The 20,714-nt window shown below is 33.7% G+C and overlaps 4 protein-coding genes across 7 annotated transcripts; 3 read left to right on the top strand and 1 right to left on the bottom strand.

The window, feature by feature from the left end:
- The first annotated feature begins 1,759 nt into the window (after positions 1-1,759).
- Positions 1,760-8,797, top strand: LOC126661716 (serine/threonine-protein kinase STY46-like). Of its 4 annotated transcripts, none has more exons than XM_050355580.1 (16): positions 1,760-2,215; positions 2,667-2,781; positions 3,670-3,767; positions 3,867-3,968; positions 4,495-4,549; positions 5,120-5,230; positions 5,399-5,449; positions 5,673-5,848; positions 5,928-6,035; positions 6,495-6,568; positions 6,693-6,868; positions 7,230-7,325; positions 7,818-7,898; positions 8,052-8,105; positions 8,253-8,387; positions 8,451-8,797. In XM_050355580.1, exons 1-16 carry the CDS (start codon positions 2,028-2,030, stop codon positions 8,523-8,525), a joined length of 1,695 nt encoding a protein of 564 aa, XP_050211537.1. In that variant the 5' UTR covers positions 1,760-2,027; the 3' UTR covers positions 8,526-8,797. The 4 variants fall into 4 exon arrangements, 3 of the variants coding, with proteins under 3 accessions (XP_050211537.1, XP_050211547.1, XP_050211541.1); XM_050355584.2 differs by having other exon boundaries at positions 1,762-2,215; positions 8,460-8,797; XM_050355590.1 differs by lacking the exon at positions 3,867-3,968.
- A 794-nt stretch (positions 8,798-9,591) lies between these two features.
- LOC126661710 (mechanosensitive ion channel protein 6-like) lies at positions 9,592-13,783 on the top strand. Its single transcript, XM_050355574.2, has 5 exons — positions 9,592-11,055; positions 11,139-11,262; positions 11,915-12,208; positions 12,955-13,157; positions 13,300-13,783. Exons 1-5 carry the CDS (start codon positions 9,596-9,598, stop codon positions 13,586-13,588), a joined length of 2,370 nt encoding a protein of 789 aa, XP_050211531.1. The 5' UTR covers positions 9,592-9,595; the 3' UTR covers positions 13,589-13,783.
- Positions 13,784-14,304: 521 nt separating this feature from the next.
- LOC126666274 (glutathione S-transferase-like) lies at positions 14,305-15,629 on the top strand. Its single transcript, XM_050359283.2, has 3 exons — positions 14,305-14,601; positions 14,846-14,894; positions 14,975-15,629. Exons 1-3 carry the CDS (start codon positions 14,449-14,451, stop codon positions 15,436-15,438), a joined length of 666 nt encoding a protein of 221 aa, XP_050215240.1. The 5' UTR covers positions 14,305-14,448; the 3' UTR covers positions 15,439-15,629.
- Positions 15,630-17,599: 1,970 nt separating this feature from the next.
- Positions 17,600-20,533, bottom strand: LOC126665375 (high mobility group B protein 9). Its single transcript, XM_050358155.2, has 6 exons — positions 19,686-20,533; positions 19,507-19,585; positions 19,141-19,303; positions 18,952-19,050; positions 17,971-18,347; positions 17,600-17,890 (listed from the first exon to the last, which is right to left on the bottom strand). Exons 1-6 carry the CDS (start codon positions 19,841-19,843, stop codon positions 17,795-17,797), a joined length of 972 nt encoding a protein of 323 aa, XP_050214112.1. The 5' UTR covers positions 19,844-20,533; the 3' UTR covers positions 17,600-17,794.
- Between the last annotated feature and the right edge of the window lie 181 nt (positions 20,534-20,714).

Here is a 20,714-nt window from a genome sequence, read left to right on the forward strand (position 1 = left end):
AAAAATCAAGATTAATTTATATAGATCTGAAAGTTAAAATAAATTGTATTTATTACCACGAATGAAGAAAAAAATTGCTAAAATCAAATATGAAAAAACGGAGGAGCGACGACGAAACGATGGCGGAACAACGACGGAAAAAGGAATAAAAATGGAGAAGAAAAGAAGAAGAAAGAAGAAAAAGAAGAAGAAAAATGACGAAAAAAAAGAAAGCAGAGAAGAGAAAGAAGAAGAAGGAGAGAAGAAAGAGAAAAAGAACAAAAAAATGACAGGTGGTATAATAAAATATGATTAGAGTAAAAGAAATAGAATTAGAGTAAAATAATAATAAGAAGTAGGTATAATTCTAATATAAACATGTCTTAGAGTAAAAAAATAACTATATTAAAAGGGTGAGGTATTTTCTCTATCTTTTACTTGTTGAGGTAGGAAATCATATTATTTTTAAAAAAAAGAGTATTTTTCCTAATTTTCTCTTAATTCAAATGTTGCAAGGTCCAATATCTAGAAGTATCTTGATCGTACTTCTAGTAACAAAGATGGATGGTATTTTCGAAATTAGTTTGGACAGTACCAGCTCAGCACCAACAGATTGGCAGAGTACCTTGTACTACAATCAGGCTGCCAACACTATCAAACAAACCTGATCTCAATCTGATTGGTCAGATCAGTCTAGAATAGGCTCCTCCTCTTGTCATTTTGTACACCTTGCATAAAGGATAAAGATTGAAAGAATATTCAGATATGACTCAGCCCTACTCTCTCGAAGATTCATGGAGTCTATAAAAGGCAATCTCCTCCATTTGCAAAGGTGTGGGAAATCAAGTGAACATATCAATCTTCCACAAATCAAGAGCTTTCAAATCTCGGTGATTCATCTCAAAATAACTAGGAATAGTTTGAGTGAGAGTTCATACCACATTTCTATAATCAGCCTGTGAGGAATAGATTAGATATTAGGCTCTTGATAGAATTAGATTTATTCTCTAAAAGGTATTAGTTTGCTGAAACTATCAAATCAGCTTGCAAGTTACAAACTAGTTTTTGGGTAGAACTAGGGTTGTAATTGGCTTTATCTCTAACCCGTAATAGAGATCTAAGAGTGGAATAACTAAGGATAAGGATCCTTAAGGAGTGGATGTAGGCATGGTTGCAAAACTACTATAAAAATCTGGTAGCTTCAGACAAAATTGTTTTCAAAAAGAGTTTTTCATCAAAACTAAACTTAACTTTCAAATCACTCAGCTTTTATATTCAGTCAAAAAGGATTTCACAAGTCTACATCACATTGCTCTCAAATTGATCCATATTTGATTAGCCTGTGATGACTATTTCTCAGCCCAAAGCTATCCATTAGCGCCCCCCCCCCCCCCCCCCCCTCCCTCCCCTCTCTCTCTCTCGCGCTACTGGTGGACTCAACACAAACTTTGCTTGAAATGCAATTTAAAATATTAAAGTCAACTTGAATTTTTTTAATTGATTTTAAATTTTATGGAGTTGATCTCAAATAATTTGTTTTTTAAATAGAAAAGGAAAAACGCTTATGCGAGAATTTAAATATACGATCTAACAGTTTGCTGCTTAATGCGGGTGATTGATACACCACTTTTAGTTAATTAATTAATGGAAATCAATCCGTTTGGTTTGATATAAGCAAAGAAAGACGCATTGATAGAATCCACGTAGATCCGCGCTTGTGCTGGTGGGTGCGCATTACGCCATCTATTATTAACGTTCTTCTTGGGCTGAAGAAATAAAAGAGAAATGAAAGCAAAAAAAAAAACAGGCAAAATATGGGCGCCTTTCCTTAAAACCAAAAATTTTCCTCTTTCGTTTTTCCATTTCATGCAAAAAGACCCTCAAAATTTCTCTGTCGTTTAGTACTCCAAAAACTAGTTGATTCACGTGCACCGTGTGTTTCAAGAGTGTGATCACCGACTCAGTAATTTTCTTTAAACAAATATATTTTTTCCTTCGAAACTGAACGTGAATTTTTTTTTCATTGTTCGGTTTGGCGGTTATTTTTGATGGGAGATACAGAGAGTTGCAGTAGTAGACCAGCGGATTTTGTGCAGAGTCGGAGTCGAAATCGAAGGCAAAGAGTTGAGGTTTATAATGAAGTAATTTGTCGTCTCAGGGACTCTAATCACGAAGAGTCAAAGCTTCCTGGCTTTGAAGATGAGCTCTGGGCTCATTTTCATCGACTTCCTACTAGGTAATCCAATTCCAAACCCTAGCACACTCGATCTCTCCATTCTGTTTCGGTTTGAAGGCGACTGAGTTAAAAATTAGTTAAAGTAATTATAAATGTTAATTTGGACATAAATTTGAATTTTCACTAATTTTTTTATTTTCATTTTAACTTGAAAAGGCATTCTACACGATACTTGATTGATTCAGTATACTTTAAATATAATTTCACCAAGAATTATCCTGAAAATTTCAGGATTCTGTTTTATTCAAAAATGTCAGTGTTGCATATTCTGATAATTATTCTTTGATCTCCTTGAGATTAGAATTGATACGGCATGTGATATTTGTATAAATTTGAGATAATAATTGATACGGCATGGATAAATTTGTTGGCCGGATGATGCTGTCTCTATTAAATTGCTGTGTTTTTATTGATATGTATTGATTGCCAATGATCTAATCGGTGATTTTAGGTATGCAATGGATGTGAATGCAGAGAGAGCAGAAGATGTACTCATGCATAAAAGATTACTTCAGTCGGCTCATAATCCAGTTACTCGGCCTGCAATTGAAGTCCGCCTTGTGCAGGTATGTATCAAATTACAAAGATTCACTGCATTGATTCCTCAGAGGCCTTTGGTATCTTGACCTTCTGATACTTGATACTTTGTTTTTTGCTTATGGTATATTCTTCTAGATTCTACTCAAGCTTGTTCTTATTATTCAACTACTGCTGTCTTTTATTTTTTAAACTTTTTTTTATATATATAAAATGCTGCCAACAACTTTGACTTTTTCAAATACAAATTGTAACAGTATTATGGAGACTTCTTTGTAGCAACTCTCTGTATCTATGTGTTTCTTGTTAGGAGGAATGAAGTTTATTTCAATTTTTCTTAATATTTGACGATTAACTCCTTGGAATTTAATATCTCGTATAATCTTGAGGTTGACTGTAATGAAAATATAAAAAAATTGCCATATCTGTAAAACTAAAATGAAGCAACTTAGTATCATGGATATGGACGGCTAGTGGAAGTAGGGAAATTTAATTGCCAGCTGATGGTATTAGAAGATTAATAGCCAAATTTATTTTGACTCGTAAGGAAAGCCAAGCTAAATATCATTGAGCTGTTCGGTTTAGCTTTTAGTGATCTTTTTAGACTACTTTTCACTGAGTCTGAGGATCGTTACAGTGTGACAACCTTCAAACTGCTGATTCATATCTTCTCCATGGAATTCTTTAAGGTTGATACTAATCAACTTGGTATTTCTTTAGTTAGTTGATATTCCCTTTTAGGATTTCCTGATCCACGTGGATGCTAAACTAGAATTTGCAACCTTTTGTTAGCATATTGCATTCATTTTGACTGATTTCTGTTCTGCTAATTAATAGCATATAACCTTTCTATAAGATATCTTTTCTCACATAATTAGACTGACAAGACAAGTATTTGGCATTCATCTCTTATGCAGGTCCGTTACATTACTGATGGAAATTTTGGTGACTCGGTTCATTCTCACTCTACAGGAAAACTGGAACTTAAGTGTTCTGATCATCCCTCCAACCAAAGGCATGACTACAAAAATGTGATTTTAGAATTATTTTTAGGATCATCATCAATGGGTTAATAATTTACATATGCTGTTTTGCTTTTCCTTTTGATTCTTAGCATTCTTCCGCCACCAGCCTTCGGTTCATTACCTGAACTCGACCTTGTCTGTGAAGCTCGTAATAAGGATATGTCTATGATTGCCAGTCCAGTTTATTCTCGGTAATTGTTCTGAAAGGTTCTTTCCAGTATCATAAAAGGGTCTCAAGTCTTTTTAACATTTGATATTATCACAGCTTTACCCAGATTAGTCATTCTTGCACTGCCCTGCACTGAATTTCTATTATACTTTTAAAATTGAACTTCCAGCTATGTAAGGAATTTCTAACTTGAGTTCTGACTTGAAAGATAAACATCTTTCATTTAGAAGATCTTTCTTTGTTGAACTTGTGGTTAATTGTAATATTTTCTCAATTATTGATTATATGCACTAGCTGACCGAAGTTCCCAGAGTGAACATTTATGGATAGAATTAATCTATCAAATCCATGAGACAATTGATACAGTGGTTTTCTCTCTCTCTCTTACCATTTATCTGTGCTATATATGCTTCCTGTTGAATGATTTATAATCCTTGAATCCTCCTTGTTCATTGAATATACTTTCAGGTTTGAGAATCAAATTTTTGTTATCAATTTCTCTACAACCTATTCGAAAATACCAATGGAAATTTTCCATAATTTTGTAGGCTGATGCACGAAATCACTATTTCAACTAGTGATAAACCAAAACTTCTTAGTCAGGTGGATATCTCTATGTCTATATTTATTATCGCTTGTTTCCTCATCATTTGTGAATGAACTTTCTTTGTCATATTTATTTAGATGCATACATGGCTGATTATTTAATTATTTGAGGTTCATATTTTTACTAGTGTTTTGCATTCAGATGAAGAAAGTTTTTATTTTTAAAAGTTTTTGGAACTCATGACCGCCCATTTGAGATTTTGGACAATTAAACTTGTGCCTTGGTGCAGTGGTCATGCTGAACCTGGTTTTAATTTTAAAATACTTGGAATGTCTGAGTTGATACCATCCACTAAAAAAATCAAGGCTCAACATTTAAGCCGTCCTTTCACCTTGATCTTATTTTCGATCATTTGCAGTCCTATCTAAATGATTTCCACTTGTTGGGATCATCTTGAAAAATCACCAATACAATATGCTAATGTTTACGTGATATAGGGATTATACTTAATGGGATCCCAAATAGTGATTGTAGTATTGTGGTCAATTAGTAACACCTATGTGAAATTTGATATTTCTAATATTGACCTACAGTAACTTTGTTTCTTTTTTTCCATCTTGTTTCAGTTAACTTCCTTGCTATCTGAGATTGGTCTGAACATTATAGAAGCACATGCATTTTCTACTATAGATGGCTACTCCTTGGATGTGTTTGTCGTTGATAACTGGGCACATGAGGTATTGACTTCTCCTGTCACTTTCTGTTTCCCCATCACTAGGCAGCTTAATCCAGTGTTTTCTCTGTTTGATCTTTTAATTTTAAAAACTAAAACGAAAATCCTACAGCTAAATTACAAATATGCATCTATATTTTCTTGATCTACATTATATTTCCGTGATGAACAGGAAACGAAGCGTCTGAGAAACGTGCTGTTAAAGGAAATTCAAAAATTCGAGGTAGTCTTCTTGATGTTACTGTATAGTGCAGTTGATAATAATTACTAAATTTAAAAAATCGTGAAAGACTAAAAAATCTCCTTGTATTCTTCTGAATTTTGTTTATGCTTAAGCCAGCATTAATATTGTAGAATGATCTACTATTTGTCATGAATTTTATGACTAATTTACAGTCTTTTAATGTTGCATCCGCTTATACTTGATGATTTGAAGTGCAATGCAGAAAAATGCTAGGCTGAAATCTAATGCCATTTATCCTGTTGCGGTACAAGAGGAAAAGGAAATCAATCTTATGAGTAACCATGTGAATATACCTGCTGATAAAATGGATGTATGGGAAATTGATCCAAGCCTGTTAAAATATGAAGAAAAAGTTGCATCGGGTTCCTACGGAGATCTGTGAGTTCTTATAATCTCTTAAATGCAGGCTCTGCTTTGGGTTGTAACCTTGTTGAATAGCACGATTTGACTGGAACAGGTATAAAGGTACATTCTGTAGTCAAGATGTGGCCATAAAAGTTCTTCGAGTTGAACATTTAAATGATAAACTCCGGAAGGAATTTGCTCAAGAAATTTTTATCATGAGGTCAGTTACCTTTACACTTTCATATATTGTGTCGTCTTGTCTTGCACCAAGGTGAAATTATTAGAATTGAGAAATTTCCCAACGTAAGTGACCTTTCACATCCTAAAACTGAGGCGAAGTAGCAGACATCTGATTTTCTCATGTTATGCAGGAGAATAGTCCTATTTGGTAATCTTGAATGCATCACATGCAATTTTGACGCAGCACCAAGATATAAATCTCTTTTTGAGTTTCATTAGTTATTCCATTTTGAAGAATGACTTGAAAGTTGCAATATGCAACCACATGTAATAGCCAAATGCTTATATCTTTCTCTTTTTTTGCTTTTGTTTTGCAAGTTATTTGCTCTTTTGTGCTGCTTTGATTTACTTGGTGTTTTTAAAACATATGCTGCCATCACATCAGCATCTAGTATCAAGAATTCTATCTTCTGGTCCTCCGACCAATTTGAATTTGCAGGAAAGTTCGTCACAAGAATGTCGTCCAATTCATTGGTGCATGTACCAGACCTCCAACCTTGTGCATTGTGACTGGTAATTTTTGAATTTGTGTTGGATGTGCATGTTTATGTTTGTTCCTTATGTAGTTTTTTTTGGACTCGTCAATGATAAGCTCAATTTACGCGTGGCTTCTGTTTGTATATTTTTCCTGTCACAGAATTTATGTGTGGTGGAAGCATGTTTGACCTTCTCCATAAACAAAAACAAACTTTTGACCTCCCATCGTTGGTAAGATTAGCAATTGATGTTTCCAAGGGAATGAACTACTTGCACCAAAATAATATTGTACATAGAGACCTCAAATCAGCCAATCTTTTGCTAGATGAAAATGGAGTAAGCTCTTCTTTCATTGTTTTCAACTTGCTGTCTAGCTAAAATTTCTCTTTTGTGATTCACCGCTTGTTCATGCTCTGAGAGTTCTGAAACTGCATTTTCCCTTTCCCTGGTTGGTGTACCTTTTGTATCAAGTTCCCATCTTTTTTATTTATATCGTAAAGGTAAATGAAGGCTTTAATGGAATTGGTACTCGGATCTTAACAAGTTAAATCAATGGATTGAGGTTATTTTAAGTTTAATTGGTTGTAGAAGGTCCATGTTTCCCTTGTCAGAGATAGCTTATTATTTATAACTTTACTATACTTGATCACCAAATATTCCTTTCTATTATTTAAAACTTGAGAAATGTGGCTTATAGGTTGTGAAAGTTGCTGACTTCGGCGTTGCTAGAGTGCAAGATCAGTCTGGTGTGATGACAGCAGAAACCGGTACATACAGATGGATGGCTCCAGAGGTTGGCGTCCTGTGACTGCTTGTTTATGGATGTTTACCATCTTTGTTATAATCAAAGTGTCATATAGGCAGCAACAAGACTGCAACAGAATTTCTAGATGGCCCTGAAGTATATTTTTCTTTTGAAAATGAAAAGAGTATCTGAAAAATCAATTTAGTAAGAATAAGAAAACCTTGATCTTGAACTTCTGTCGATGAATTGAGGTGTGATTAAATAATTAGGTTGTAGACGCTACATGTTCTCACGAAAACTAGTATTTAGATTGTGGGTAGCGACGTGATGGTATTGTCAATAGATTATGTTGTGAAGGATACCCCTAAACCCTGAACGCAGTTTATTTTCCTATATTTAGTAGTTCCAAGCTCCATAACTTGCACGTTACTGCGAATGGCTTGATAAATTACGTTATGATGATAAATTAATGTTTTGTGCCATAGGTTATTTAATCTCGTCATTTAACACCTATTCATTTGGTGTTTGATACGTGAAAAGGTTATTGAGCATAAGCCCTATGATCATAAAGTTGATGTTTTTAGCTTCAGCATTGTACTGTGGGAGCTGCTTACAGGAAAGGTAATGCTGTAGAATTTTTATTTTTGATTTTGCAAAACTATGTAGTTTTCCCATAGGAATAGGATAAGATATTTCTATAAGTATTATTTGTTTAAAGTTCTATCTCATTGCTCAGTTTCATAATAATAGGCAATTTTATGGTTGATTTGCCAGCTTCCATATGAGCATTTAACCCCATTACAAGCGGCGGTTGGTGTGGTCCAGCAGGTGATCCTCTATGATGCCTTTCATTACGTATCCTCTCCGTCTATATATCTTTTTGGTTCAACCATTAATCGTACTTTATTATTTGTCATTTATAGAATAATTTATCCGTATGGTATGGACTAATGAATTTCATTGCATTGCATTCAGTGTACAAGGCCTTCAATACCAAGTGATACTCATCCGAGGCTGGTGGAACTGCTCGAGAGATGCTGGCAGCAAGATCCATTATTAAGACCTGAATTCTCTGAAGTCTTACAATTACTACAGAATTTAGCCAAAACGGTACTGAATATTCTGAATTTTTTTCAAACATTTTATTTTTGTGTTTTTTGAGGTCTGTGATAGTGTAAGCAGGTTACGAAGGAAAGGAGGGAGAACATGCAGGGAGCCATGAAATCAATGAGAAGAGGCAGACATTGAGGTAAAATGAGTGAGATCATTGTATATAGCATCGTAAATCATTTTTCATGGGTCCTTATCTTACCTTTAACATTTAGATTCGTCCACGTGGAAGTATGTGCTTGAGCATGTAATATATAAAGATTTAATTTAAAGCTATGTTACCCGGTGTTGACGTAGAATTGTTCATGGCACAGTTTCAGACCTTAGCCTCGCTTCTATAGTGTCTGGGTCGCTGTTTTGCAGTAATCAAGTTGGGAATATAGTTCAATACTTGCAGAATTAAGAATTCATAGCAACAGATTTACTGATTTGATTAAAAGGAAGCTCTCACATATTCTGTTACAGAGTTTGAACTTGTATTAAATTAGATAGATTTCATGTTGAAACGTAGCTTTATTGTGAAGACTTTTAGATATTCTTGTTAGTGGATGTCATGAGCACTCGCTGGCAGATGAAATTCTCTACTAAGTGCCATACATTGTGTTCAATGGCTGTCCAATTTATTCTGGTGTGACATAGCATCGACAATTAACGATTTACAATTTTCTATAGAGAATCTATGAAATGCATTTTCGAGAAATCAGAAATAAACAAAATGTATGGATTCTTGGGAACTCTATCCTTAGAAATAGATGTTAAGCAGCTGATCTGAAGGACACAAATGAGATTGCAATTATTACAAATGTCTTCTCCTTAAGAACTAGAGTTTTTTTATATATATAAAAAAAGGAAATATAATGTTCTGCTCCCCACTAAAAACTGCCCGAAAGAAAGAATTTATACGGAATCAAAAAGAAGAATTTAACGTGTTCTCCCAAAACGGATTGGGATTCCCTCAAGTTCAAATGAATTTGAGGGGGTCATGTTCATAATCTAAATCATTCATTGTAAAATGAACAGTGTAAATTAATTTGATTAAAATTGTATATTTTTGATCTAAATCATTCATTTTACAATGAATGGTGTAAATCTTAAACATGATCTCCTCAAATTTAAAATGAACTTGAGGAATTCTCGATCCTTCCAAAACACATTGCGTATCTTTATTCCTGCCCAAACATTTATTAAGCTAAGTGCCACTGAACAATATGAAAACATTCTTGAATTATGCTCTTATAAAAAAAGTTCTGTTGCTCAGGATTCTTTGTCAGCGCTCTCTATATAAGAGATTATTTCTCAAATATTTCACCCAAAATCGCATTAAGTTAATTTATCTAATGGACTCTTTCAGAAAGTCCTTAAGAACCTATTGTTCTCAAATTAAGCAACAACAAAATTACCCGGAACCTGAAGAAGAAAAACAAGCTCTCCTGGATCACCAAAACAATAGCCAAATGTCACAGTCCGCTGGTTCTCCCAATCAAAAAGATGTAATTCTTAACATTGACGATAAATCTGAGAGTTCTTCTGATACTAGTTCTAGCACAAAAAAATTCAGCAGTAAATTTTCAGGTTCATCAAGCAAACTCAAAGTTTCCTTCGAAGATATATTACAAAAAGCTGTCCGTCAAAGGAGGAGCCAGCAGGATTCTGCAGATTGGTCAACTAATGATAATTTCCAAAGAAACTCTTGGAGATCGCTTGTGAACAGGACAAAATCAAGGTTGATAGACCCACCGGAGGTTCAATATCAAAGAGCTGACGGAGCTTTTGAGAAGAACAGCAACCACGGCGAAGAAGACGATGACATGGATGATAATTCAGAAGAATATAAGAAAATAACTTTCAGTTTGTTGACGATGTTTCCACCAGCTATGCTTGTTTTGGTGACGACAGCTTTAGTCTGTACCCTTTCCATCTCCCCAATAAGGAAGCAAAAATTATGGGATTTTCCACTCTGGAAATGGGAAATATTGATTTTATCACTGATCTGTGGTAATTTGGTGTCAGGATGGGGAACGAAAATTGTCGTCATCTTCATTGAACACAAGTTCCTTTTCCGACAAAGGGTTTTATACTTTGTTTACGGATTGAGAAAGCCTGTTCAGAATTGCTTGTGGTTATGTTTGGTCCTGCTTGTCTGGCACTGGATTTTTAATAATAAAGCAGACGAGAATGAGAGTAAGATCTTACAGTACGTGACCAAAATTCTCGTGTGTTTGTTTGTCGGAACATTTATCTGGCTCTTGAAAACCCTAATTGTCAAGGCTCTTGCTTCATCATTCCATGTTAATACGTTCTTCGACAGAATCCAAGAGGCTCTATTCGATCAATACGTAATCGAAGCACTCTCAGGCCCGCCTCTGTATGAAAGACAGAACGACCACAAGAAAATTGGAAGGAGGCCCAGTTTTTCGAGGACAATGTCGAAGAAGAAGGACGATGAAGTTCCGATAGATCAACTGCATAATCTCAACCATAAGAATATATCAGCTTTACATATGCGGAGGATGATCAATATAGTTCGACATGGAAGCTTGTCGACTTTGGACGAACAGATACTGAATTCAGACATTGAAGATGAATCTTTGTCTCATATCAGAAGTGAATGCCAGGCAAGAGAAGCTGCTAAAAAGATATTCCTGAAGGTGTCAAAAGCAGGATCCCAGTAAGTTAATTTTTATGGCTGTCAATTGATATTATGGTCTTTAATTATTTTATAATATTGAAAGTATATGTAATCTGTATCAGATATATTTTTGTTGATGATTTAATGCGGTTTATGGCTAAAGAAGAAGCTTTGAGAGCAATGCGTCAGCTTGGAGCAGAATGTGAGAATGAAGGAATAAGCAAGTCATCTCTCAACACTTGGCTGGTAAGAACTAGTATTACAGATAGTTGGATAATTTTCACTCATAATTCCTTAACTTTCACCTCCTTCACACCAAAGTCCTTTTATTTCAGTTTATAACTGTAAAATCCCTAACTTCCAAATTAGTTAATTTAGTTTTGTTTGATTATTGGCTTGAATTTTCTAAAATTAATGGAATCAAGCTTCTTAATTTTCTATATAATGAACAATTAACAACAAAATTAACTTTTCGTATAATTTCTTATTAATTGTGTTAATAAAACTCGTCTAGCTAATATAACCAACCAGATTGAATGATTATTTTGATTCGATTAATAATTCAATTTGTATATGTATATATTTTGATTATGGTTAGGTTGAACAAAATTTAAAAATCTTGCTTTTAGTTAATTAGATTCTGTTTAGTGACGCAACCGATTGATGTGCACTCACTCCTACATACTGCATTATAAGTGCCTAGATCAGTATTTTTTTGACATAAGTTACAGAATGGACGGTAAATATGTATTTTCTTTAATCTTTTACAAGTAGGAATTGTACTTATACAAATTGAAACAAAACGACTTTAATAGGAGAAAGATGAAACTCCAGGGACAGTGGATGAAAATTATACCAAATAGAGATTTGCAGATAAACCCTTTAACTTCGGTTTCAGGTTAATGCATTTAGAGAGCGACGCGCACTTGCATTATCTCTAAACGACACAAAAACAGCTGTGGATGAGCTTCATACTATGTTGAACATTTTGGTAGCAATCATCATTGCCATAATCTGGCTCCTAATACTTGGAGTTCCTATTGCTCATTTTCTAGTCTTGATAAGCTCTCAGCTTCTCCTCGTAGCTTTCGTCTTTGGAAATAGCTGCAAGACGACATTTGAAGCTATCATTTTCTTGTTCGTAATGCACCCTTTTGATGTGGGTGATTGCGTTGAAGTTGACGGAGTTAAGGTAAAAGTAAATTAATATCTAAAATGTATTATGGCTTAATTCCTTAAAAAAATCTCACCTTATATTTTTTTTCGTTTATACCTTAACTTAACCTTGTAAAAACACCATTTGTACCCAATTTTGAGTTTTTATGTTTCATCTTTACCCAAAAGCATTAAATTGTACTCTTTTCATTTGGAAAAGAGTTTAAAACAATCCTTCATTTTTAACTTATATACTAATTAGATATTAATGTTATTAATAGTATAAAAATACCATCTTCTTCAAAAAATTAAAAATAATAATAATTTTTTTTTATTTTTTTTTTAAATATTTCCGATTTTTTTTAATTTTTTTAAAAAATATTTCCGACAAAAAAATTAAAAATAATAATAATTTTTTTTATTAATTTGTAAAATTTAAAAAAATTAATTAATTATTTGGATGTATTTGATTATTTTTTAAGTTTAAGGATTTATTTGTATTTTTAAAAATAGAAAAAAGTATGTTTTAAACTCTTTTTCAAATGAAAAGAGTATAATTTAATGCTTTTGGGTAGAGATGAAACATAAAAACCCAAAATTGGGTACAAATGGTGTTTTTACAAGGTCAGAGTATAAACGAAAAAAAGTGCAAGGTGGGGTTTTTTTAAGAAATTAAACCATGTATTATATATGTATTTTGCCATGTTTTTTCATTTTAAGTCTAGACGGTAGAAGTCTATAATTATTTATGCCACTAAGAAGTTATTTTTGGTTGCGTATTAGATGGTAGTTGAAGAAATGAACATATTAACTACAGTTTTCCTGAGGGCTGATAACCAGAAGATCACATATCCCAACAATGTTTTAGCTACCAAACCTATTGGTAATTTCTACAGGAGCCCACATTTGAATGAGACAATTGATTTCAGTATCCACATTTCCACTCCAATGGAGAAGATTGATATCATGAAAGACAAAATCAAAGAGTACGTATTTTATTCATCCATTTCTATTTCTTTTAAAAGCTGATCGGTTTTGACATTTTAATTACGAAAACGAATCAAAATACTAATGCACACTCCGACTTATATGAAGTCAAATTAGCTGACAATGTTGTTGAAAATGAAGGTATGTTGAAGGAAATAGCGAGCAGTGGCATCCAAATCCAAAGATATTTATAAAGGATGTAGAGGATATGAACAAAATGGACATGTCACTTTGGGTTTCACACACAATTAACTATCAGAGGTCGGTGGAGAGATGGAGCCGGAGATCACTGCTGCTGCAAGAAATGATCAAAGTTTTTAAAGAGCTCGAGATTGAGTATCGCCTGCTACCTCTCGATGTCAATGTACGAAACTTGCCACCCTTGGTTTCTGATAGACTTCCTTCAAATTGGTCCTCTTGTGCAACCTAATATCAAACATGTAAAATTTTAAAATCCTCCTAATAATAACACAAGCATCATTGTGATTTGTGGAGGCCTTCTAAAATAAAAGGCTTGGGGACAATGTAAGAATAAAACATGTAAATGGTTTTAAATTTTATAGAGTAGAAGAATATATGAATAATTGTGTATGATTTCAAATCCAGTTAGAGTTATGTTCAATTATTGACTACTCTGCTATGAGTACGGGTGTGCAAAATCTAATAAATCAACAAATATGTTTTTTCAATTCGATTCAATAAATTAAAAAATCACACTTGATACAAACTAAATTGAATTTAAAATCAACTAGACATACTAGTTAGATTTGATTTAAAATATTTTAAATTCTTATAAAATTGGTTAAATTTAGCTTTAAATCGAATGCACATTCTACCTATGAGTTATGAATAAATCGTGTAATTATAATTTTATTTTGTCTAATATGATGTTACTCGTTATAAATAGATCACTATTCGTATAACTAGTGATAGGTATCAAATACACGATCTTAGTAAAATGTTAAACACTTATCCCATTTTTTTTTGCCGGAACTTATCCCATTTGAATAGTAACTATTGGTTAGAAAGCGAAATAAATTGCAATAAAATAAGACTTGGAAGACAAAAATTAATCAAGTGGGTCAAAAACATGACATTGTTTTGGGTATTGGTAGTTTGGGTGGACCTTCTTGGCCAACTACCATAAAGGATAAAGCAAAAAACATGGATTTGAACATCCTTTTCTTTTTGTGCGGTTGAAAAAGAAGTAAACAGATAACAAGAAATGAGACAGAAATAAAACCAGAGAGAGTCAAAATTCCAATTACCCGTCAAATACTTCCAGATCCAATGGCAGTTCCGGTGAAGGTATACGGACCTCCATTATCCACTGCAGTTTCAAGAGTCTTAGCTTGTCTCATCGAGAAAGATGTTGAATTTCAGCTCATCCCAATTAACATGGCAAAAGGCGAGCACAAGAAGCCCGATTTCCTCAAGATTCAGGTTCTTAATTACTTTCTTTCTAATACTATTCATGTATAATATCTTCCTAGTAGCACGAAGACTTCATTCAATTAACGTATTTTGTTTTGGAAATGTTTCAAATACTTGATGTTTCGGACACGGGAAAACCTTAAAATAACATAGTTTTGCCGTGTCCATATCCAAGTGTCTCATGTCCCCATATCCGTGTCCGTGCTACTTCTCTGTAACTAAAGTTAACTAATTTGCCTATAATCTGAAACAGCCCTTCGGCCAAGTACCAGCTTTTCAAGACGAGAGCATCTCCCTCTTTGGTAAACACAAAATCTCTTCAAATCAAACCCATAAACTCGTCAGATATTATAAATTTTGTTTCTGATTGATTTAATTTCAGAGTCGAGAGCAATTTGTCGGTACATATGTGAGAAATACGAAGAGAAAGGAAACAAAGCATTATACGGAACAAATCCGTTGGCCAAAGCTTCAATAGACCAATGGCTAGAAGCTGAGGGACAGAATTTTCACCCACCAAGCGGAGCTTTAGTGTTTCAGCTGGCATTTGCGCCGAGAATGAAGATTCCTCAAGATGAAGGATTAATCAAACAGAACGAAGAGAAGTTGGGGAAGGTATTGGATATTTACGAGAAGAGGCTGGCGGAGAGTCAGTTCTTGGCGGGGGATGAATTTTCTTTGGCGGATCTGTCTCATCTTCCTAACACGCACTATGTCGTGAATTCTACTGATCGGGGGCAGCTTTTTAGTTCGAGAAAGAATGTGGGTAGATGGTGGAGTGAAATCTCTAGCAGAGAATCGTGGAAGACGGTGGTTCAGATGATTAGAAGTGGTCGAGCAGGTTAGCTGGGTTTTTCAACCACTCATGGCCTAATCTGTTTTTAATTTTCTTTTCGGCCAGTTTTTGTATTAAAATGAAAAAAAAAAAGAATGATTAAGAGTGCCCCGTTGATATTAAGAAAAAGATAAATTATAAGGGCGTGTTTGAACTTTCCAAAATATTATTTTAGTGCATGAATGTTTATTTGTATATTAAATTAGTGTTTTTATTTATGTTTAGATCGCCAAACTATCAAAATTAATATATTTTATTTTATTTTAATAGCAAATAGGAAAGTGTTTTAAAAATCGAACCGGTGACTGAACCTGTGACTGAACCGGCACAGCCATCGGTTTACGGTCAGACCGGTTCAACCGCCGGTTGAGCCGGCTCAGCAGCTGTTCTATTATTTAAAATAAAAATAATTTCAGATTATAAATCCCTCATAAGTTATAATCCCAACTAAACCTATATGAATAAAGCTCAATCAAACCTAAATGAATAAAGCCCACACAAGTCTTCTTAGTTGATATGAGACTTTCTAAAATCTAATTTTGGCATAAAATTAAGACTTAATTATTTAAAAACCATCCACCTTGTAACTTTTTTCATTTATACCATGACCTAGGAAAATTTTCAATTGTACCCTATTTTTGATTTTTATGTTTCATCTCTACCCTAATGAGTTGAATTGACCTATTTTCTTTTGAAAAAAAGTTTAATATAATCCTTCATTTTTAATCTATATTCTAATAAAACGTTAATATTAATCATTTATATATCTTGTTTTTAATATTTTCATCTTTAAATTAATTAAATTATCAAAAAAATTACTCTTGGGGTACAAACGAAACATAAAAATCGAAAATAGGGTACAATTGAAAATTTTCCTAGGTCGTGGTATAAATGAAAAAAAATTACAAGGTGAGTGGTTTTTAAGTAATTAGGCCTAAAATTAAAAAGTAGCCGTCACCCACAAAATTGATATTCTTGTCTATAATTTCTTAATCACCTTTTTCTTTCACTTTTTCTCGCCTTTCACCATGGGTTCACAACAAGCAAGCCTTTTTTTAATTAATGCAGAGAATATATTGACAATTCATTGAGTTTTTTCTGTATTTGTGTATTTTTCAAATTTTATTCAGTAATTGGTTTTTTATTTTTCCTTGGTTATTTATTCTGGTGATTTGATTTCTTCTTTGTGTGTTTGTTAATTTTTATAAATAGGTTTTATCATTTTTAATCTTGAAAAAAACTATCGTTAATATGTTTTCTTCTTCTATTTTTTCCTTTGACATTGAACCAGACGGTTTTTAGAAGCTAACCGGTTCAACGGATCTCCGGTTCGTACGGTTATTTCCGGTTTAAAGCGGTTCAATCGAAAATCCGGTTTTAAATCATAATTGGACCGGACTGACATCCGGTCACAGGTTGAACCGGCCGGTCCGGTCCGATTTTTAAAACACTGGGAAAATATATCGTTACATAGATTATTATTATTATTATTCTAAGGCTTAATCACCAAAAGAATCCTCACATTTTAGCCCTTTTCAGTTGCACCCTAACGTTGTAATTTTGTCAGTTGCACCCTAATTCGCACCTTTAGGTTTCAATTCCACCCTCAAAATTAAATTGGACTTTTTTCACTCGGAAAAAATTCATAAAAATCCTTATAAAGTACTCGTTTGAACTCTTTTCCACATAAAAAGTTAAAAATGGATGACTTATTTTAACTTTTTTTAAATGAAAAAGAGATCAATTTAGTACTTGAGGGTGGAATTGAAAACCAAAGGTGTGAATTAGGGCGCAACCGACAAAATTGCAACGTCAGCGTGCATTTGAATAGGGGTTAAAAGGTGGGGGATTTTTTGGTGATTAAGCCTTATTCTAAAATAACAGTGCAATTTAATTTAAACTGTTTTTCTATTAAACTGATAGCCGAAAAACAATCAGAGCTCTTAATTTACAAAATTCTTATAAGTTAAAATATTCATTTGAAACAATTAAAAGTTTGTAGCGATCTCAAGTTATATTCTGTGTCGAAATTTTTCTAAATATATTATTTATGTAAATCAAACTATAAATAAGAATTGGATGACTTATAAGGATTACAATTAAATTATGTGATTTTTTTTTTCGGTTGAAAGAGATTGAACAATAATTTCAAATTTTTTAAAAAAATCGAACTTGACATGACTGACTTCTAGTTTGCAGACAATCGGGTCTGATTCGTAAAACACTGTTCTTAGCACTTTTCCATGCAAGGTACATTGCTTGACTTTGGACCAATTAGAGCTGCTGTATTGAAAGTTAGGAAGAAACAGTAATTAATCTCATCATATATACAATGCTAGTTATTAGAGTGGACTTGAATTGCCTAGATTAATTCTGAATCTGCATTAGCTGAAGTTTCTCTTTGTACTCTTTCAACTCTCTCTTATATCTCTCCTTGTCTTTCAGTCCAATCTTCTGGTAAACCTACACAATAAAACAAATTTAATCAAATTAGCAAACACATTCAAATAGTACCAACTTTAATTTAAAGATTGCTTAATTACCATCCTCTCCTCTGCACTAAGATTGCTCCATGACTGACCAATAATTTTGGTAAATTCTCTTTCTCTATTTGGATACTGAGATTTTAGCTTATAATGCTTTTCTGCAAAGAAAAAGTTATAGCCACTTCTATTGGCTTTTGGGTAGTTAGGGTCCTCAGATTTTCTACTTCTCCGACGACGACGGCCTCGTCTGCCTTTGTCAATGTAGGGAACCAGAGCATCATCAGGATACTGGTTTATCGAAGGAGGTGATTGGTTTGGCCGGTCTGGATGATAAAGTAATCCGTTGAGAACCTCGGAACCGACTCGCACCGACACAATATAACCACAATCGAATTTTCCCTCGATTGTTCCGAGAGCTGAAAAAGATGAAGAACCTGCACAGGGGAATGAGTTAAGGATTCATGGCATCTTAGCTGAAGTAAGGATATAATTGGATGAAAAGTTTCAAATGTTATACTTATTGTAAATTTTTATATAAACAATACAGCAGGTAAATAAATCAAAAATAATGTAGGGAAAAGGAAAATTCAGAATTCACCAAATTACTCACCTTCATTCCAAAAATCTCACCACTAACTTTTAATTAATGAAACATGGGGCTGAAATTAATGAAACATATTTGTGGTGAGTGCCTAACTTCTTATCCACTTACATACATTATAAATCTATTGAATATTGAACAATTTCTATGATAAAACCATATAAAAGTTTATTTTGCCTATTTAATTCGAGACGAAATATTAATAGAGTCAATATTCGTGATTTTAGACGAAAACATACGCAACTTGTTAATTTAGATGATTTTGCTCCTTTGACTATAATAATGACGTTAGATTATGGTGTAAAATGATCTAAAATTGATAACCAGTGGGGCTTTTTTTTAATCAAAACCCATAAAAACAAACTCTTAGGATCTTTTGTCCCAAGTTTAGAAGGCAAAATGAACCTTTATGATAAACCAATTAAACTAAGATTCACCTTGGCTACGACTATCAGGGCAATTCTTGGCCACTTGAGGGGAATATTCAACAAGAGCTAATTCAGGTCTAGATGAAGAGTTGCTCACAGGAGATGCAGCTACAAGGAAATATGATTGAAATATTAAAGGTCATAGAAAACAATGTGAGTGCAGAAAATAAAACTGGTGCAAAAACTATTTAATTTTACCTGTTGGTGAACATAATGGACCTTGAACGTTGAAGAAGTAAACTTGTTCATAATGATACAGAAGGCCAAAATAATGTCTTCGCAGTACAAAAGAAGCACTTGTAGTAGTTGGAGAGAAGTTAAAAACAGAACCCACTTCCCTCCATTTTTTATCTGCCACAACCTGCATAAATTTTCACTCTCAGTAAAAAAAATGGTCCAGTGCTTCGAACATAAACAACCTAGGTAACACGGACCAGACACGAAAAAATGGGACACTTGGACACGGACACAACAGAACAAAGTTTTACGAGTATCCAACAAGTTTCGGAAACGGAACACGTTAATTGAACCAAGTTTCTGCTAAATAACATGTAAGAGGCTAACCTTCTCATACCCGCCTCTTCTTGTAGCCTCTACATACAAAACATGCAAATCTAGCTCACGTCCTCCAATCACAGGAACCCTTACAATATAACCAAAAACCAAACTTATCACATTCTTGATTCTTTCATATTTTTTCTGAAGAACAAAGAAAAAGATAGAAAAGAAAAAAGAAAACTCACATAAACTTGGTATTGATAGCAGAATGAAACCGTCGAAGAGTGTCCCAGAAAACAGTTGAGTCTTTAACAACGTCGTTATGGGAAGCAAGAGGAGCAGGATAACGGCTGTTTTTGTCAACTTCATCGACAGCAACGTCATTGGTCGCCGGCGACGTCATTTATCTCGGTGACCGGAAGAAACAGAGGGGAAAAAACGAAAAAAAAAGTATAATGATGATGATTCCAAAGATAAGACAGTAATTAAGAGGAGCAAAGCTAGAATTAAAGAAGAGAAGTGACGCGTGGAGGCAACGGTTATACAAAATTGGCTTTATCTGAGCTAAATTTTGAAAGGCCAACCCAGAGGCAGTGACTGACTTCAGGCAAACTTATTAATATTTTCACAGGCCTATATAGCTGTGTTATTACACTCTACTGCTACTTACTACAGTACTTACCCTTTTTTTTTTCATTTTGGTTTTTCTTGATTTATCTCTATCTCTCGAGAAATATATAGTATAAATTTCCCTGTCGTGTCATTCGAAATCTGACAAATCTGCAGCTGGGGAAGGTAAAGCTTTGATTTGGTTCTCTTTTTCTTCTAACCAAACGTTGACATGCACTTCTCTGACCATATCTTACGGTACATCTGTAACCAAGATATAGCCTTCTTTTGGATTGCTATTTACTCTACTCCACGGTGTAAGTATTTAGCTATATAGATTAAAAACACAAGGGTTTCATCAAACAGAGAGCCCATACTTTTCTTGGTTTATAAGAGTTTCACATGAATTTATATTTTTTTTAGAGTCTGAATTTGTTAGTGGTTAGTTGCGGAATTAGAATTCGAACCCATGAACTCTCGATACACTTGGAGACTTAGGCCCACACTGGTATATGAATCTATATATATGCTCATGTATTTTCTGCTGTTTCCTTATTTTTATTTCAATTTATGTAACAGTGAATTTAATGATATAATAGAAGAATATTATGTGGGGCTATCTTGTATTTATCCATTATCCAACCTGAAACCTGTTTTGGCCTTCC

Source organism: Mercurialis annua, linkage group LG1-X (assembly GCF_937616625.2).
Source record: "Mercurialis annua linkage group LG1-X, ddMerAnnu1.2, whole genome shotgun sequence".
NCBI lineage: Eukaryota > Viridiplantae > Streptophyta > Magnoliopsida > Malpighiales > Euphorbiaceae > Mercurialis > Mercurialis annua.

Coding starts and splice junctions, on each gene's coding strand:
- LOC126665375 (XM_050358155.2), bottom strand. CDS start 19,843: ATGACGTCGCCGGCGACCAATGACGTTGCTGTCGATGAAGTTGACAAA. Junction 18,348..18,951: donor CCCTGATAGTCGTAGCCAAG/GTGAATCTTAGT, acceptor TCCCCTGTGCAG/GTTCTTCATCTTTTTCAGCT. Junction 17,891..17,970: donor TTAGTGCAGAGGAGAGGATG/GTAATTAAGCAA, acceptor TTTATTGTGTAG/GTTTACCAGAAGATTGGACT.
- LOC126661710 (XM_050355574.2), top strand. CDS start 9,596: ATGAAAACATTCTTGAATTATGCTCTTATAAAAAAAGTTCTGTTGCTC. Junction 11,056..11,138: donor GTGTCAAAAGCAGGATCCCA/GTAAGTTAATTT, acceptor AATCTGTATCAG/ATATATTTTTGTTGATGATT. Junction 11,263..11,914: donor CATCTCTCAACACTTGGCTG/GTAAGAACTAGT, acceptor CTTCGGTTTCAG/GTTAATGCATTTAGAGAGCG.
- LOC126666274 (XM_050359283.2), top strand. CDS start 14,449: ATGGCAGTTCCGGTGAAGGTATACGGACCTCCATTATCCACTGCAGTT. Junction 14,602..14,845: donor CCGATTTCCTCAAGATTCAG/GTTCTTAATTAC, acceptor AATCTGAAACAG/CCCTTCGGCCAAGTACCAGC. Junction 14,895..14,974: donor CGAGAGCATCTCCCTCTTTG/GTAAACACAAAA, acceptor ATTTAATTTCAG/AGTCGAGAGCAATTTGTCGG.
- LOC126661716 (XM_050355580.1), top strand. CDS start 2,028: ATGGGAGATACAGAGAGTTGCAGTAGTAGACCAGCGGATTTTGTGCAG. Junction 6,036..6,494: donor CAAGAAATTTTTATCATGAG/GTCAGTTACCTT, acceptor TTGAATTTGCAG/GAAAGTTCGTCACAAGAATG. Junction 7,326..7,817: donor ACAGATGGATGGCTCCAGAG/GTTGGCGTCCTG, acceptor ATACGTGAAAAG/GTTATTGAGCATAAGCCCTA.